General features: G+C 34.9%; 1 protein-coding gene across 1 annotated transcript in view; it reads left to right on the forward strand.

Annotated features, from left to right (window-relative positions):
• Positions 1-11,020, forward strand: part of LOC140450341 (uncharacterized) — a 66,378-nt gene extending 55,358 nt beyond the window's left edge. The window contains exons 5-7 of the mRNA XM_072543930.1: positions 20-514; positions 7,565-7,762; positions 10,605-11,020. Coding sequence (XP_072400031.1) covers positions 20-514; positions 7,565-7,762; positions 10,605-10,936 — 1,025 coding nt within the window. The 3' untranslated portion in view covers positions 10,937-11,020. The remainder of the gene's footprint in view (positions 1-19; positions 515-7,564; positions 7,763-10,604) is intronic.
• Positions 11,021-19,871: the final 8,851 nt, after the last annotated feature.

A 19,871-nucleotide genomic window follows, 5' to 3' on the forward strand; every position in this document is an offset into this window, starting at 1 on the left:
CAAAAGTTAATTTTTTCAGGTCCTGCATACCCAGGTAGATACATGGCGCCTTCCTATCCTGGCGCTTTTCCATATGGCCCCGAAGGTGCTGCATACAATCAACTTCCTTCTGGATTACCCATGAATATTCAGGGAATGAATTACAGTCCAGGTGTAGGAATGGGTGCACTCGGTGGAGTTTTTCCAGCTGAGCGGAGTGGTGCTCCTTGTATAGAATGCGACAATAAACCAAATCCCCCATGTGCAACAGTATATAATGGCGGATTTACCGGGTTTGGTGATTTGCCTGGATATCCTACAGGTATGCCAATGCAAGCCGATATGCGTATGCAAGGTATGGCCTCTTTGCAAACAAACGGGGGATACACACCATTTCAACCCCAACAAAACGGACCTGCTGTGTGTCGCACTGGTCAAGGTCCCGAAAGAAGTCCAGAATTAGACCAGCCCTGCTCTGAGTGTTCGCCCTGTCCGTATGGTGAAGAAGAACAACCCAAAGCAGACGACCCTGAAGGTAATATTAACATTGGTCACAAAGTTTGAACTTTCATTTTTTCCTTGAGTGTACCCAATATTCATTGAATTTTGTGAAAATGCTGAAACAGATCGATTTTTATTCTGAATGGGTCATTTTTTAACGATATAGATATCTGTCACTTGTCAACACTCTCCCTTCCAGTACACAAACCCTTAATTTTAAATAGGCAATAGACCATGTGTAGTAAATCATTAGGTAATTCATGCATCCATGATTTTTCTTTTCATATTAACTCTGTGAAAAAGTGTCAATTTCACATTTCATAATCTTTATTGTTTTTTTAAAACCACTTTAAGCTCGCAGTTGCTTCTATTACGGTCATGTAGATTAAATATTTCGTTTTTCTCAAGGTATACCTTTTTTTTTATTTCAGTTATACGACCTGTGATTATCGGGTAATATTTAGTCTTATTTGTGATTCCGAAAACTAGCTGTCTTGATATCTCTTCGTGGTGTTCCTGGGAGTCTTCTTGCATTTGGTTTCCTATGTCTTACAATTTTTTGCAATTCTATTTTGTTACATTATCGTTACATGTAAATTCAAATTGATTCTTCATTCTCCTCCCCATCTCACTAATCATGGATGCCATGTTTTTGCTTCATATCTTCTGTTCTTACTCGATTTTGTCTAGTTTTCGCTACTATCGATCCTAATGTCTTTACCATCTCAGCTGTTCTTATTGTTTGTTTTGTTATCATTGTACTAACTCTTGTTTCTATCTTGTATTTAAGTATAGGTCGAATGCATTTTTATAGACTCTTGTTTTGTTAGACGTTATTTCGCCATGCTTTCAGATAAAAAGAATGGTCCAAAAATACGATTCTCGAAAATTCCTGCCCAAACATTCAGTTTCTGTTGATTTTGGGTGTGTAAAGTTTGTTTCAGGAAAGATGGTTGAGTGCTTAATGGTTACCTGAGTTGATCCTATTGTGTATACAAGAGTCTCTCAATAAACTACCGAAGTACACAGGGTCGCACTTCAGAAAGTTTGTTATTTAATATATTTCATTGGTAGCTGTGTAATACACGATTATAAAAATTTATTAAATTATTTCACATGGTATTTTCAGGTTGTTCAAGTGAATATACTTGATAATCGAACAATTTATAATATGAAGAAAGTAGTTTTTTTGTTCTACGTGAATAATTGTAGTATATGGATCTAAATTCAGAAAGGTACTTTCCTTCAGACTTTTTACAGGCTTAGGACTGTCAGCAAAAAACTGGCGTGTTTAAAAATTTTTGCTCTTCCTAATCGGATATCGTTAAAAATGTACAGTAATAATAGTTCTATTTACAGTATATACATACAAACGAATACATAATGTACAAAAAATAGATGAACTGAAAAAAATACCTAGAAAAATATATACAAGTTAATATTTACAAAAAAAAATACCCAAAATAACCAAAATATATTTATGAATTCCTAAATACCTAATTCTGTTTCGCTGTCGCTATCCTCTTCAAGATTAATAACAATTGGTTTAATTATGTGATTCAAAGTAACATATGAATTTTCTACGTTCATTACATGGCGTACTGAATTTTTCCAACTTTCTGGGGATATCATCAACACATTTCCTTATTAATTCGCCTACACTACCACTTAAAGTCGGAGAAACATTTTGTGACCTAACATTTGACTTTAGTTGGTGCCACATATGCTCTATGGGATTAAATAAACAATAGTAGAGCGGAAGCCGTAACACTGTATGTCCCATGTCCTCGGCCAATGCGTCACAAACATATACTTTTTTAATAGAAAATGATTTTAACACTTCTAACAGTTCATTTTTTAAATAACTTTCTTCAAAATATATATCGTTTTCTAACAGGTAGTTTTGAATTTCAATTTTCGTGCTATTTGCACTTGGAGACTTATGTAATTGACGACTGTGGTAACTTGCATTGTCCATTACTATCACACTATTTTGAGGAAGGTTAGGTATAAGACAATTCTTAAACCATTGCTCAAAAAGCCCTGCCGTTGTATCCTCATGGTAGTCCACGCAGGAGTCTTTAGTGTTCTTTGCAGAAAGCCATAAAGCATTTGGGACCCAACCATTTTCTGATCCTGCATGTAAAATTGTTATTCTTTTCCCTTTGTTTGATGGAGCTTTTGTTTGACACCTGTTGGAAGAATCGGTCCATCCTTTGGATGGTGTTTCATTAGTGTCAAACCATGTCTCGTCCAGATAAATTATTGGTCGATCTTCTGTACGGTACTTTCTTATGGAAGTTATATATTCAGTACGCCACTTTTATAAACGATGGGACTCCATAAGCACTTGCCTTTTGTCAATTGTACGATATCTGAAGCCCATTTTAGACAAAATCCTCCAAAGACTAATGCGGCTACAGTTTATTTGTGTATCATCATTAGTAAGCCGTTGTTTTAAAGCCTCTAATGTAGGTATCCGTTGCTCTTCGTACATTGTGTAAATTTTTCGTCTTATTAAGTCCTTATCACTTTCGTCAATACATTTGGTAGAACTGGCATCCTTACGCTTCGTTCTTGACTTAATGGGATTTGATGTAATTCTTTTCACTGTGGTTAGAGGTATTTTCGTTAAATCAGATGTTTCACTGGCAGCAGTATTAGCAGTAAGTCCTCTTGTAAGTAAAGAACTATATATTGTTTTTACGATTTCTCTAGCGTCAGCAGATAAATGTTTTTTCTTTGTTGGAACACTGGAAGAAGCACCATCAATGTTTTTCCACGGACGCCACATAATGCTGTTTTATAGGTATAAATAGGTATAACACTGGCAACACTTGTAACACTTTCAACTAAATGAAACAAAATGTATATTTAAAAATTTTGTCATCGGTTTTATATACTTTTACAAATTATACAGAATAGAGGGAACCTGTATAATTATTCCAGGGAATACTTAACGATCAACAAATTTATTGTGGTCATTAAAAGATCAACCATTGATAGTGAAACTCACTGTTAAAATGTTTACAACTTTATGAAATAAAATGTATTCCAATCGTTTTTATAATTTTATACGATTTTTTAATCGTTTTTATATTACCAGGAATTTATTATACAAACAAGATAACGACACTCCACAGTAGCTTCAATTTTACCTGAATACTTACCTGCTCAACTAATGTTGACTAAGCTAGGGTACTTGCGGTCGAGTATTAAGCAATCATTAAGCACTCAACCATTTTTCGTGAAATAAACTATACCTCTGATATATTTTTGGATTATTGTCCGACCACTAACGACAGTTATGACGGTTAACTTAAGTTAACGTTAAAAGGAGCATTCATCAGAAATACTAGCATTAAACACATAATTAGGATTACCCATAACTCGTTTAGTGATGATGTCACAACTTTCTAAACGCCGCACCGATCAGGATCATCTTCATATAATTTATGAAATCATATACTTTTATAAGGATGAAACTATTATTGTTTATATATTCTTCGAATGATTGTTTGTCGAAAACCTGGAACAAAATAAGTAAGCTTGTGTAACTTTCTGGCTAAGGTCTAGTATTAGGGTTTTCAGGTCGCGCAAGTGCCCTAACATGACTTAATGACTATTTTCGTAGCCGGGACCGAGGGCTTTACGTGAGCTCCGAAGCACGGTGGCAGCTCAGTTAAATTAGAAATTGAAAAATTTGTCGGTGCCGGGATTTTTTTTCATTTTCAGAAAACCTCGGACATCTGACAATTTTATGTACTCAAGGTAGGTTGCATTGCAATGTAGCCCAAAACTTGGCTTTATTTCTTTCAGGATTTTAGATTACCCTTTTTTTGTTTGCTACAGATCCAGTTTCTTGAAATTTTCTAATTAGTTCCCCGACATAAGTAACGGAAAAATGTCTATCACTCAAGCAGTTCTAACACAATACTTATTCCTGAAGAACACTCAACAAAAGGAGAAACAACAATCAACTCTTTTTAGAATACTGTACACCACTTTATTAATAAACAAAATCGCTTACATATACAGATGAAGCACTAAAGAATTTATTTCTTAAATTTACCTGCTATTTTGTGGCTCATTTTTTGCCAGTTTATATCAGTTAACTTTTTTTGGATTTCACATATTAAACTGGCAATAAATAACCTTAAATAATAAACTAATTCTTCTTTCTATTTGAGATTTTAGGGATGAATGTTATCTCCGCTTTGGGGATTGAAATTTGAGAATCATTATAGAGAAGTCCGTCAGCTGAGTCGTTATAATTTTTCTATAAGCTATGTTCTATCCGTTTTAGTATGGCCTATCCATGGTATTAACAACTTTCTCGAAAAGTGCGCCTCCAAATTTTTCTTATACCTTCTTAGAATTGGAGAAAAGAAGACGAGATATACAAAAGATAAAATTATTAAATATAGAATATATACCTAACTATCTTTATTAAGTATAGAATGTATTCTTAAATCTGTTAAAGATACTCCATAATTCAGCAAAGGGCTCTAATCATCCTTAATCCACCTTAGTTATTTATAATTACGGCTTCGTCATACTTAGTCCGCCAGAAGGAACAACATCTCGATGTCACTGCTTATTTCCATTCCAAGAAAGAGAATAATAAAATTGTAAGACCAATAATATTGTAGACAAACAGTAGTCCAATATTTGAAATGAAATATTACTATTTTTTTCTTCTTTAAAGACGTGAAAGAGAAAGCTAATGCCCTAGCCATACTAAAACCGGTAGAACATTGTTTATAGAAAAATTATAACGACTCACCTGACACAAACAGAAAGGACCCGACTTTATTCGAAACTTCGCGTATCCCCGTCAAAATGACGCCAAAGCCCCCATTGTATGATTAAATCCGATCAGTAGAAAAAAGAGTCCTGATCACAATAGAAGAAATAAGCGTTGAATGGCTAACATACATACAAAACCTATTCTCAGACGATATAACAATAAATATTGATAGACAAACAAACATCGAAAATAACGACTTGCCCATCTTAACATCAGAAATAAAATACGCCTTAAAAAATATGAAAACCGGAAAAGCCTCTGGACCTGACTACGTTCATAGTGAAATTATACAACTTTTGGAAGAAGACAATTTAGAACTATTATCAAGACTCTTCAACATTATATACAAGACTGGTACAATTCCACAAGATTGGTTAACGTCTACGTTTGTGCCTATACCCAAATCAAACTACGCAAAAAAATGTAATGACTTTCGATTAATAAGTCTCATGCCCCATATTCTGAAGCTATTTCTAAAAATAATCCGTAACAGAATTTACAAAAAATGCGAAGAAGATATGGGTCCGGAACACTTTGGCTTTCGAAACGGTATGGGAACTCGAGAAGCTTTGTTCAGTTTCATTGTTCTCGTGCAAAAGTGTCGGAATCAACAAAAAGATATCTACTTGTGCTTTATAGATTATGAAAAGGCTTTTGACAAAGTCAAACACGATCAGCTAATAGAATGCTTGCAAAAAAAGAACCTGGATCCAAACGATATTAATACAATACGTGAACTCTACTGGAACCAAAACGCCTCTGTCAAAAGTGAAATGGGTGATACTGAAACCATAAACATCCAAAGAGGAGTTAGAAAAGGTTGTATACTATCACCATTATTATTCAACTTGTACTCAGAGGACATCTTTGCACATGCTCTAGATGAAGCACAAGAAGGAATAAAAGTCAATGGAAAAATCGTGAACAATATCAGGTATGCCGATGATACAGTACTGATTGCTGGCAGTGAAGAAGAACTACAAATTCTGTTAACCAAAGTAGTGCGAGAAGGAGAACTATACGGCCTTAAGGTGAATGTAAAAAAAACCAAAACAATGGTAATTTCAAAAAAACACACACCAGTTATAAACATACTAGTCAACAAAAATCTAGTTGAACAAGTGAAAAAGTTTAAGTATCTAGGCTGTTGGATATATGAAACCTTAGACCAAGAACAAGAGGTTACATGTATAATAGAAGAGGCAAGAAACACCTTCTTAAAGATGTGACAGTTACTCACTACCCGTAATCTTGATTTGTCCCTACGATACCGCATGATAAAGTGTTATGTATATAGTGTACTATTACACGGCGTGGAAGCTTGGACGTTAACAGTCAGCTCGTTACGACGTTTAGAGAGCTTTGAGATGTGGGTGTTTCGTTGTATGCTGAAAATTCCATGGACCGACCGCGTTAGAAATGAAGAAGTTTTAAGGCGTATGAATAGAGAACGTGAACTCACAGAAATTTTCAAGAAGCGTAAAACGTCTTATCTTGGACACATATTTATACACGACAGGTATAACTTCCTTCAGCTTATTATAAAAGGGAAAATAGAAGGCAGACGCGGCCCGGGTAGACGACAAATGACCTGGCTGCGCAACATCAAAGATTGGACAGGATTAGACTTTCAAAGTTTAATAAGGAAAGCCCAAAATAGGGAAGACTTTGCAGAGGTCATCGCCAACCTTCGCTAAGAAGAACGGCACCTAAAGAAGAAGAAAAAAGAGGTTATATAAGAAGCTTGTGTTATCTCTCAAGAATTGACGATCAAAATAATTTTAATAATCACAACATTCTTTTAAGACGAAATAAGTTATACAGGGGGCGCATAAAAATTACGGCGTTCTGAATTAAATAAATTTTTAAAACAATTATAGGTTCTTTGGATCATTACAAGCTATACAAGGATGTCATATTAAAGTAAAATATGATCTTAATTATCACTCCAAGTGTTTTCTGACAAATCTCCGAAGTACGATATTTTTGTTATGTATATCAATATATTTAAGCTCATAAATGTGATTTTTTCTGGTTCTTAAAAAAACAAAATAGCGATTTTGTTTCACAAAAGTGTTTGGCTCAAAAATTTCTCTAATTGGCTTTCTAACTTTTCCTTTTTGGATTTTTGTTAATCCTAGAATTATTCTGAATATTTTCCTTTTTTGAATTCATAGTACATTAACTTACGTGTGGAGAACAGCATAACGGTGACTAACATGCAATCCAAAAATTAAATACTCATAAAATCTTTCATATTATTATATTTGTTAGGAAATTATCAAGAAATCGGAGCCTCAATGGGAGGAAATTCGCTAACAATACGAGTTCACAAAGACAAAGGCAAAATCGAGCCAACAAGTGACTATTCAGGAAGTTGCATATGTGCAAATGAAAAAAATAAAATGAATATTAACATGCGACCAGGAGTACGTCAGGCGGGAGAAAATCTTCCCTTTGCCTTTAAAATGGGTTAGTATATAATATATTATTTTTATTGTTTTCTCCACTCTAGATGTACATGGCATTTTATAAATATGCAGAGTAATCTGCCTATTTTTTAACGTACGACAATGGTAAATCCTCGTATAATTAAGGTAAAATGATTTGGTTTTGCAAACTGGAGTACGAAAGATTTCTGTAGATTAGCGATGAAACTGCCACTTCAGGTCCTTTAACCATGAATTCTGGCATCTTCCTACTGCCCTTTTACAACCCTTTTACAAGCCCCTTACAACTACACTAGACTACAAGTCATATCACGACTATCAATATTTTTGCTTTTTAATATTTCTACAAGCTTTTCATGTTTAACCTTATCAAATACCTTTTCAAAATCTACAAAAAAAAGTACATGTTCTGATTCATATCCATGCATCTCTGGGACAGCACATTCAAGCCGAACGAAGCATCTCTTGTGCCCATACAACTTCTAAAGCCAAATTGTGAGTCACTAATTTCATATTCAAGAGTTTTAACAATTCTGCTGTATATTATTTATAAAAATGTTTTAAGTGTGTGACTCATTAAAGCTATTGTTCTGTGATCTGAGCAGGATATTGCACTTGACTTTTTGGGTATTTCCACAAAGGTCGATTGCAGCCATTGTCTGGAGATTGTGGAAGTCTGATATATTAGATTAAAGAGTTCAACCATTACATCAACATCTTTATCAAGGAGTTTTAATAATTCGATGGGCACATCATCTGGTCCGGTAGCTTTACCCTCTTTTGTGTTTTTGATGGCATAGATGACTTCTTCCCGTAATATTGGTGGTCCGGTATCCTCTGTGGTTTTTAATGATAGTTCTTCTCTTTCATCATTGCATAGCTTTTGGATGTAATTGATTAAGTGACACAATCTTTCCTTCATATCAGTAATAATATCTCCTTTATCATTTTTAAGGATATTTGTTCTTGTGCTTTTTCTAGAAACTGTCATTTCTTTGATTTTTTTGTGTAAATTAAAGCTATCATTATTTTTATCCATATCTTCTATTTGCTTGCATCTGTCGGAGAGCCACTTCTCTTTTGCCTTTCGAATTTTCTTTCTGATGCGTTTTTCTCAATTTCTTTGTATCTATTCAGGTCTTTTGCTTTTTGTCTTCTTCATTCTTCCATAAGTTTAAGAATTTCTACTATCATCCAAGGTTTTGTTTTATCCCCAAGTGGTTTGAGGGTTTCTTTTCCAATTGATACAAGAGCTTGTTGAATTTTTCTCCATTTTTGTTCAATAGTTGGAGTTTCTGCATTATCTTCTTTGACTTTCCTTAAGTTTTCATTTATTTTAAATTTAGTTTCCTCATATGTGTTGTCTTGTTTGAGCCGCCTTGTATACATGATTTTCTTGGAGCTAGAGTGCTTTACATTCTTTAGTTTCACTCTTATCGACAAAATAACCGGATTGTGATCGGAGAATATTTCCGCTCCTGGATAAGTTTTGGATGATATTATAGAAATCTTCTGTTGACGATAATATAATCTATTTGATTTCTGACTATTTTGTAGTTATTATCAGCTGATGACCTCCATGTGTATAATCTACATTAAGGAAGTTTAAACAAGGTATTTACAATTATGAGTTCCTCATTTATACAGAAATTAACCAGCCGATCTCCACGTTCATTCCTCTCTTCGAGTCCATATCGCCCCACACAATTCTCCACTTCTCCTTGTCCCACTTTAGCGTTTAAATCTTCCAATATAATATTTATATTATGTCTTTTATTAGGCTTTAAGACATTGCCAATTTGTTGATAGAAGTTCTCTATGGTGTCTTTATCCTTATCTGCAGTGGGTGCATATACTTGGATTATATTTATTTTATGTTTTAAAGGAGAGTTAAGAGACAGCATCAATACTCGATCAGAGTAGGGAACAAAGTTACAAATAGCTTTTTGAGAATTCTTATCAACTATAATGCCAACTCCCTGCCTGTGATTGGAGTTGTTGTTGCCGGAATAATATATTATTCCATTTCTGGTGTTACATTTTCCTGATTCAGGACATTGTATATCGCTAAACCCCAGTATGTTAATCTTCATTCTGCACATTTCCGACATAGTGTTATCTAGTTTGCCAGATTGGTATAAACTTCTTACGTTCCATGTCTTCTTCTTCTTCCAATCGGGCTCCGAAGAAGAAAGAGAGGAAGACCCCGAAGGTCATTCAGAGATGAAATCGACGAGGCTATGGAGAAAAGAACCCTGCAAGATGGAGACTGGAATGACAGGGAAAATTGGAGAGAGCGGTTGAGTGAGGGAAGACAGTGAAAACTGTGGAAATCCTTAGTAGTAGTAGTACGTTCCATGTTCCAATTTTCAGGGCTATAGAGTTATTCTTATTTGTTTGACACGGATTTACCTTGATGACGACCTGAGAGACCCTTTCGTCTAAATCTGATTGTCCTCCCTTGCCGGATCTTGCATTCAGAGCTCCATGATCATTAACTAAATTATCGACTAGTGTGTCCTAGTATCTTTAATGTGGTAGTCATCCCGTAGCTTTCCATATATCGATGCCGTTGACTAATTTAGCTCTTTCGCCTTCGGAGTTAATTCAGCTCAAGTGTAATGAAGTGCCCTACCACGTGTCGGTTCTTCCGAAACTTGCACTCTATATGTACAGTAAACTGTCTCTATATTTACAGCTTTTTTAGTTTTTAATAATAACACTTTTAAAAAGTCACTGATGTAATCTTCGATAATTAATTTGGACTTTTTCACTTGTATTTTGGCTTTTAGGTAGTAGTAAACTTTATCTCCTCTAATCGCACAAACAATTTTGATACATAACTAATTATCTTTTGTATCCAGGTCAACAAGGTCAACCAGGAGGGAATAACGTAGTCGTCAATCCACCAGTAAGTACGGCGCCCAATGGTGCCAAGTGCGCAGAATTTTCCGACCCCAATAAAGAGCTGTTTGTATTAAGAATAGGTAAAAAGAGTGAAGGTGTGGACAAGAAACAGAACCTTGAACTTGAATTGTGTACGCCCAAAGGTCCGGAGCTAAAACCTATTCCGCAGAAGGTTACAACTGAAACGCAATACGATCCTGCAGATGCTGGATCTGAGATTAAAGGCAAGAAAGGAAAGGGAAAGGGAAAAGGAAAGGGTAAAGGAGGCAAAGGAAAGAAGAAAAAATAAGTTTAATTTTTTAAGTTAAAAATTATTTGAAGATATTGTAATGTCCTGTATAACTAAAATAAAAAATGTAACTCTCGTTAAAAATTCAACATTCATTTCTCGGACCAATGGCTGAGCACCCGAATTGGTAAATTTTAAAATATGTCTGTTTGAGAATACGACTCATAAATCGTTAGAAATCTTAATTTTTTTATTTTTTCGAATGTTTTTTTTTTCACTGGCAGGCTTGTAATGTAACATTTAGTATCAACAAAAACATAATTTCTGTAAAATTCGTAAAGAAAAAAAGATTAAGTATATCAAATTGTAACGATTATTTTTGCCTACCACCTAGGGTATTACTACAAGCGGTTGAAAAATGGGGTCGGAAATTACGGGGCCAGAGATAGGGTAAGCAAAACAAACCGAAGCGTTTGCGAACGGCTACTCAGGGTTTTTCTGGAGAGCTGGGCCGCAGAGAAGTGAGTGACAAGGGGGCTGGAATGGGGTAACTACAAAAGATAAAGCAAAAGGGGTACTTACATGAATCTCCTGGTACAAACACAATACCAGAAGCTTCTTAAGCTATTTAAAATAAGGACGCTGCTTAGAAGAATCTTCCTGCTGGATGAAAGAAAGTCTTTCTCTTCGTAAAAAATATAAAAAAGGATTAGAAACTTTTTAAAAGAAATAATACTCTTTTTTTAGGGAAAAAAACTGTCAAAAAAATAGTGCTGTCGTACGGCAATACTAAATCTTAAAACTTTGAATATGACAGCTAGGCCACACCCTAACATTTATGATTTCATCATCATCATCTTTGGTTCGACAATCCTCTGTGGATCTTGGCCTGCTCTAAGATTCGTCACCATTCTGTTCGGTTTCTGGCAATGCCATCTTCTGATTTTTAATATTTGTAAGTTGGTTTCAACTCCATCTAACCACCTAATTCGCGGTCGGCCTTTGCTTCTTCTTCCTACAGGTGTTCCTGTGGTTAGCTTTTTAGCAATCGTATTTTCTGGCATTCGTATTATGTGTCCAGCCCATCTAAGTCGCTGTGTTTTAATGAACGTTATGACATCTGGCTCATCAAAGAGCTGATACAATTCAAAATTATATCTTCTGCGCCACTGCCCTTGGTCGTTTATAGCTCCAAATATTTTGCGGAGTATTTTACGCTCAAATATTCCCAAAAGTCTATCTTTCTGCGTTAGAGTCCATGTTTCTGCTCCATATGTGGACCGGCCTCAGCAATGTTTTGTATATAATAATTTTAGTTCTTCTTTGAATGTTTCTTGAGTGGAAATGCTTTTGGAGTCCATAGTATGCCCTATTTGTAAGATTTATTCGTCTTTTGATTTCTTCGCTTGTTTTATTGGTAGCAGTCAATAGCGACCCAAGGTATGTGAAGTTGTCAACACGTCCAAAGGTATGACTTCCAAAGACTGTTTCTCGTTCCTCATTTGCTATCGGATCCTCTGTAACCAACATATACTTGGTTTTGTCTTCTTGATGTCAGGTCAGGTCGTTGATGACTAGACCGACCTGTTTCGCCACTGTTTCCAGTTCTAGGAGATATTGCTCAACGTCTCGCTTACTACGCCCTATTATGTCAATGTCGTCAGCATATGCTAAGACTTGTATCGATCTATTGTAAATAGTACCGCCGTCCCTAATTCGTGTATCTCGGACTGCCTTTTCTAAGGCAATATTAAATAGGAGGCAAGCCAGAGCATCCCCTTGTCTGAGTCCATCCTTTATCTCAAAGGATCTAGAATTCTCTCCCTGTATTCTAACAGTGGCTTCTAAGTTAGACATTGTCATTCTCGTTAGTCGGATAAGTTTCTCTGATATACCAAACTCATGCATTGATTGGTATAGCACTGTTCTCTTGACACTGTTGTATGCGGCCTTGAAGTCGACGAATAGGTGATGGGTTTCAATATTGAATTATAATGTTTTCTTCTCGAGAATCTGTCTTATTGAATGAATCTGGTCAATTGTGGATTTTTCTGGAGTGAATCCAGCTTGATATTTACTTGATATTTATGATTTCACTGATTAAAATTTCTCAACTTGTCATGAAAGCAATTATTGATGGAAAATGTCTATTTTTACTTTAAAAGTTCAACAAAAAAAAGGTACCTGAATTTCACTAAATGTTATTTTTTTTTCCTTTAAAATTTCTGGGATTTGAACTGCACTCGAATTCACTGCAACGCAAAAGCTGCATCTCACACTCCGAAATAGCCTGGAATGACTTGGAACAAACAAAATGAGGATATAAGCTGGGCACTGGGAGGCAATCTTTGGAACTTGGCTTCTTAAAAACTCAGACACAATGGAACCATGTGGGTATCCTTCTAAGTTCTTGGAAACGCCGTTTTACAAATCTCTCAGATGAGAGACGTCATGAAAACAAAACAGTGACTACTCTTTTAAAAACTGACACTTTACATCGAGTATAACTCACTTTTTTTACAACAAATTTGCCGGTTCCTTTAGACGACCCACACCGCGTGTGCTCTCTTCAAAAATTCTCCCAAACCTAAAATCACTTCCCATAAAACTTCACACTGCTACTATATTACACATTTTCCCATGATAAAGGACGAAAAACAAAAAAACATTACGAATTTGAAGAACAATTTGGACCAACACCGAAACCAACTGCCTTCGACAGAGGCCCCACTGAGAGTAACTTCATAATCCTCAAAAATCATTCGCCTCCCCGCATAACGTTCCCATCAAACCAAGTGGATATTTACTTGACGCGGAATACATCCCAAAGCTTCTCTCGATCAAAAGAATACCGAGGAAATACGCATCTGTGATATATAAACAAACTTTAAAATGTGTTTATTATCAATTCTCGGCAACGCAAAAAGGATTGAAATAGTATTTCGGTGTTTTCGTACATACAAAGTGATTTGAAATGCCACAAAATAAACCTACAGACTAGACACGTACACAAGATGACCCCTTTATATTTAATCATTATCAAATCTCAACAGTTAATACTTCATGTATTACTTCGAACTTGATATCTTGATATCTTCATTTTTCAAAATTATTTTGAGAACAAACAAAAAATTGTAAAAAAGGTTCGTTATTGTTCATCAGAAGCCATTTTGGAAACTTAATTTACAATTTACAATTTTTTACTTAATCTTCAGTGGTTAAGTGGCCAAGATTCTTCCTTGGCGGAAAAAAGTTCGGAGTTTAAATTGGAGTGAAAATTTTAGATTCTAAATATTTTGTAAGATGACGAAAACACTTTGATTCCGAAGCAAAAGTGAAAAAAATTGTTGCGTATTTTTTATAAAACATGTATGAAAAAGTTGTTATAAAGCTACGGTTTGTTAGAATAGTGCACAGCGCACGGCATACACGTACAGCAGAATCTGTTGTATGCAACTCACCACAGTTTTGGATGAGTCGGTTTGTTAGATTAGTTCGCAAAATCTCGCGCTCAAAACAAGTTATAAATTAGTTTCACGTTTGTCCTCTAGGTTGTACGTTTAGAAAAATGAATTTTCGCAAACTTAACGCAATAATTTTTTTACTCCAAGAAGAGAAGGAAGAAGAAGAGTTGATAATGTCAAATCTAAATAAAAGAAATAAAAATGTAAACGAAATTTTTTAATGTTGTAATACAGAAGGTGCTTTTAAATTAACAGTCGAAAAAAGATCGTTTCAAAATGAGGAAAAATTCCGAGAATATTTTAGACTTTCCAGAGATTTATTTGTAACTGTTGTATACTGCTATCGTTCTGTAGCCCGCGCAACTAAGCAGAACCTAAAGGTCGGTACACATATACGAGCCAAACGGTATGCATACGGTATGCTAACGCTATATTCGTTAATGTGTACGGCAGAAAAAACCGCTTGCGTACTGTTTCATCGTGACTCGTCGCGAACCAAATTGTTGCGGTTTATTCCACGACTTCAAAGGAAGCTCGTCTTTCAGTTTGGACGGCACTTACTAGACGCAGCGAACATTTTTATTGTGTCATCAAATCGACATTGTGTGAATGACGTGTTCCTTCCTAGAGAGACTTGAGAAAACAGTAAACTGATTATTGTACATATTTTTATTTTTGTTAAACAAGCAAAAACAGGAACATAAATCAGTACCCAAATTATAAATAAAATGAATCATTTCGCACATGTGTGTTCGTTGTTGGTTTGTCGCTTTCCATGGATCGAGATAAGTATGCGATCAGTACGATGTAGAATATTTTTCAAGGATCTGTACGCGTACGGTACGTATACCGTTCGGCTCGCATATGTGTACCCACCTTAACAAACCGTTATCATAGAGAACCATTCCTTTGATTTTGACGAACGTACGCGGCGTTCGACTGACTGTGAGTTATGCGTCGCTCACTGTTCTAACAAACCATAGCTTAATAAGTTTACCTTTCGTTCGTTGTAATTACCAGTATTATTAAAACGTTTACACTAATCTTCGATACTTATTCTGTGGCTGTTTAACGTGAAGTTAATTTTTTTTGCCTTGGTATACCTTGTTGATCTATGGAAGTAGTTCCGAATTCGTTTATGGTATTTTGGCAAATGATATCTCTTGCGTTGTCTTGTCTTATCCTCCGCACTTACTTACTACATTACATTTACTATATAGCTGCAATTTCTGGCTTGTATTTGGTTAAATATTCAAAAAGTATCCTTATCTTTTCTCTATGATGTAAAGTTTGTACATATAATATTAATATGATATGATATTTTTTTAATACATTCCAGATGAAGATTTTAGGTCAATTTTCTCGTTTCGGAGCTTGAGTCGTTTCTGTAAGTTCTGTCCGGTATATTTAGCTTTATATGTTGTAACAATATTTTTTCAGCATGGAGTGATAGTCTCATAGCCTACCCACCAATCTCAAATGCCAGGCATTCTTCTATTATTATTTCAATATTCTGTTACTATTTCATTCTTCCTCTTGGGTTAATTTTTGTTACCCACAGTAGTGACCCAATGTCTGGACATCCTTTCTTTTCATCCAGGTTTAATTTTCGTTACACTTATCTGGCACCCACTAGGTAGAGGTACAACTTTTCTGCTTTTTACCTAAATCTGACTATTTCTCTGTCAGTAAATTTCGTCTACAATGTATGAGGCTCGAGTTGGCTGTATACCATAGTTTAAAACAACTTACAATAAAGTAAAAACTTCTGATGTAAAATGGTATATATTTATTATAAAGGATTAAAAATTTCAGAACGTTTTCAGACCATCATAAGTGAAAACATCTTGGTAGTAATTGAAACTAGCCACATAGCAAGGTCAGGTAACCCTTAGATTACGTATTGATATTAGATTTTAAAAATGTTGAGTCAACAGTTGAGTTGGCTAATAGATTCCATAGGACTCTAATGTTCCTGTTTCGAGCAGCGATCTGTATGTTTCCTAAATGTGAAATCCTCTAACATCGACCTAGTTTCACAGTAGAAATAAAGTAAAAGTTATTTTTAATTCTCACCCTTGTGCAAATAGTCTAGTTCTAGCTAATTACGATCTAATTACTTCCAATAAATTTATTGCCTACTTTTCTTTAATCGCAAAAAAGGAATAATTAGATAGGTAGATACTATCTTGGATGAACAATATTATTTCCGACAAAAATATAACCTAGGTAAGAATAAAAAAGAAAGCTTACCGATTCAGATGACGACCAAAGTTCCTAGACAAATGGTAATTTTGAAATATCACTCATCAATATATTACGTTAGATTTGGTAAGGTTTTAAGTTGAACAATACATATATCCCGTAGTACAGTGTTTAAATTGTTTTAAATTCGGTCATACACACAGGCAGTGTAAGTCCACTTCCATCTTATGAAAAAATTGTGGTAAAGATCACGAAGACAACTTTCGCTGTCTCTAACGAAACAATGCCCAACTTATCAATATCAATATAATAAGAAAAAATAAGGGCGATTGAGAATACCACAGTTAAATTAGCTGAGTGTAGGTATAGCAAAAATTCCATCTTAGGCCAAAATCATGACACATAATAAATTTGAATTACTTAGCATCTTAAATAATTTTACTCAACTCCCGTATGTCGCAAATGGCAGTTCAGTAAACAATTCATACTTTCCTAAACCTAAACAAAATTCTAATCCTCTTGAAAAGCCATATCCCCTCATTGTAAAACTGCCACACAATTTCCTTTACCTTCTCAAACAAAAAAAATCATTGTCATTGTCAAAATCATACTATCTAGTTTAGCATGCAACGATAGTGAGAAGGAATTATATATATATATATATATATATATATATATATATATATATATATATATATATATATATATATATATATATATATATATATATATATATATATATATATATATATATATATATATATATATATATAACAAACGAGTCTTCTACAGCTGGCGCCGCTTCTCGCATCCTAATTTCCAGCGTTTTCTGTCGAAGCAATCTTCAATTGTTAGATCTCTGGCGGTCATTGCATCCTCGATATCGTCTCTCCAGGATCGTCTTGGTCTACCTCGTTTTCTTCTAGTTGGCGGAGTCCATTCTTCTATTTTTTTTGGCCATCTATTTTCAGGCATTCTCTGAAGGTGTCCATACCAGTTAAGTCTTTTGGCTTCGATGGTGTCTATTATTTCTAGGTCGATTTCCATTTTTCTCAGAATATCTTCGTTTCTCACCCTATCAAGTCTAGTGAGCTGGCAACATCGTCTCCAGTAGTTCATTTCCATGGCCTTAATTTTTGATTTGTTTCTTTGGTTTATTTCCCAGAGTTCGGCGCCGTACAGCCCAATACTTTCTATTATTGTTTTATAAATTCTTTTATTTTCTTTTGTTATTTTTTTATTCCATAATAGTCCGTGTAGCTGTCTGGTGGCTGATCTTGCTGGGCCAATCCTAGAGTGTATTTCTTCGCTACTTCCTGCTTTTGATGTTATTTGGACTCCCAAGTATTTAAAATTGTCTTTTGGTTTTATAGTTCCCGTTTCGATTTGTAGGCTTTCTGGTTTTTCTCCTACAACTAAGTACTCAGTTTTTTGTATATTAATTGTGAGGCCCCATTTGGTATACTCATGTTCCAGTTTTCTAAGCATGTAGCCTACATCACTCTCGTCTTCAGCTAGAATGGCTTGGTCGTCAGCGAAGTGTATCGTGTACAATCTATTCATCTCCGATTGGGATGCCCATATTGCAGCACTTTATTCTCCACACTAAGAGTGCCTCATTTAGATATATTTTGAAGAGTGTAGGTGCTATGCAGCAGCCTTGCTTTAGGCCCTTACTAATAGGAATTTCTCTAGTTAATCTATTTCCAGTTTTAATGTTTGCCGTCATATTTTTGTAGAGCTGTTGTACTGCTTGTATATTTTTTTTGCTTATTCCTTGTTTTTCCATTGCTACCCAAAGCATTGAAAGTGGTACACTATCGTATGCCTTTGTCAGATCTATAAAGACTATATGAGTTGAAAGGTTGTGGGCTAATCTTTTCTCGATAACTTGCTTTAGAGAGAATATACTGTCCATACAGGATTTGCCTGCACGAAAGCCATTCTGTTCTTCAACATCTGTCATCTCTTTTTCAATTTTGTTTTTTATTATTTTTCCATACAGTCTTGAGAGTTAATTTATGACACTTAGCCCCCTGTAGTTTAAACAATTCTTTCTATCTCCTTTTTTGTAGATGTTGTTAATATGTGCTTTTGTCCACTCCGGTGGTAAGTCGTGTCCATTATAGAATAAGGTGAAGACATACGCCAGTAATTTCCGTAATACTTGTGGGCTATGTTTTAATAATTCATTTGGTATACCTTGTGGTCCGCATGACTTCCGATTTTTTAGAGTTTGTATTGCATTCTCGACTTCCTGTACTGTTATTTCATCGTCTTCACTGAATTCCAGTTCATATGTTGTTGTACTGATGTTCGTGAATTGAGGTCTTGTTTCAGTCAAAAGTTGTGAGTAGTGTTCGATCCAAGATCTTTCTTATATTAAATCTATTCTACTCGTTTCTTTTCTGTTTGTTCTCAGATTTTTACCGTTTTCCATGCTTCTCTTGATCTTGTTGACCCTATATATTTGTTGAGTTCTTCGCATTTACTTTCCCAGGAAATATTTTTTGCTTTAGTTACTAAATTTTTTACTTCTCTGTTTGATCTTGCATATGTTCGTCTATCATCTGGATCATTTGTTTGTAGCCACTTTTGATATGCTTGTTTCTTGTTGTGTACTGCATTGGCGATGTCATTTGTCCACCACAATGGAGTATTCTTTTTGTTCTTTTGGATTGTGCCGAGCGCTTCGTAAGCTGCTTCATTGATTTTATTGATTATCTCTTTATAGGTATTCTGGGCTGAGGAGGAGATCAGGTTTTCCAATTTTTGGCTGAGTCGCAGCTTATATAAGAATGATGTCGAGTCGTTTTGCAGTGCATCAATATTATATTTAGGTAGATTCGATTCCAGGGGTTTTGATTGAGCTAGTTGGTTGTCATTTTGATTTAGTAGCCGAGGTCGATATTGTAGGTAACATTTTGATCTTACCATATAATAAGGAATCATAGAACAACTAATATTCTGCAGTGAAACTGTCAATCTATTTTAAAATAAAAGACTAATTTGCTTCATTTTCTAGAAAGTCATACAATTGATGTCATTCTTCTTAATGAAACTTGGTTGTCACAAAATAAAAATTTTAGGGTCTTAATAATGTTTGAGTTGATCAACGTGACGGATATGGAGGCGTTGCTGTTTTAGTTGTAAACAAGATTTTCTTTTCGGATATAAAAATCCAAATAAATTATAATCCAAATACAGAGGTTTGCGGTATTTTTCTAGAAAAAGTAAAATAATCAATATATGTTCACGAACCTAAAACTAATGTTTTATCCAAAGATTGGGACAATTTATTTGGGAAATATTTTAGGCGACGCTTT

The sequence above is a fragment of the Diabrotica undecimpunctata genome, chromosome 9 (assembly GCF_040954645.1).
Source record: "Diabrotica undecimpunctata isolate CICGRU chromosome 9, icDiaUnde3, whole genome shotgun sequence".
In the NCBI taxonomy this organism is placed as follows: Eukaryota; Metazoa; Arthropoda; class Insecta; order Coleoptera; family Chrysomelidae; genus Diabrotica; species Diabrotica undecimpunctata.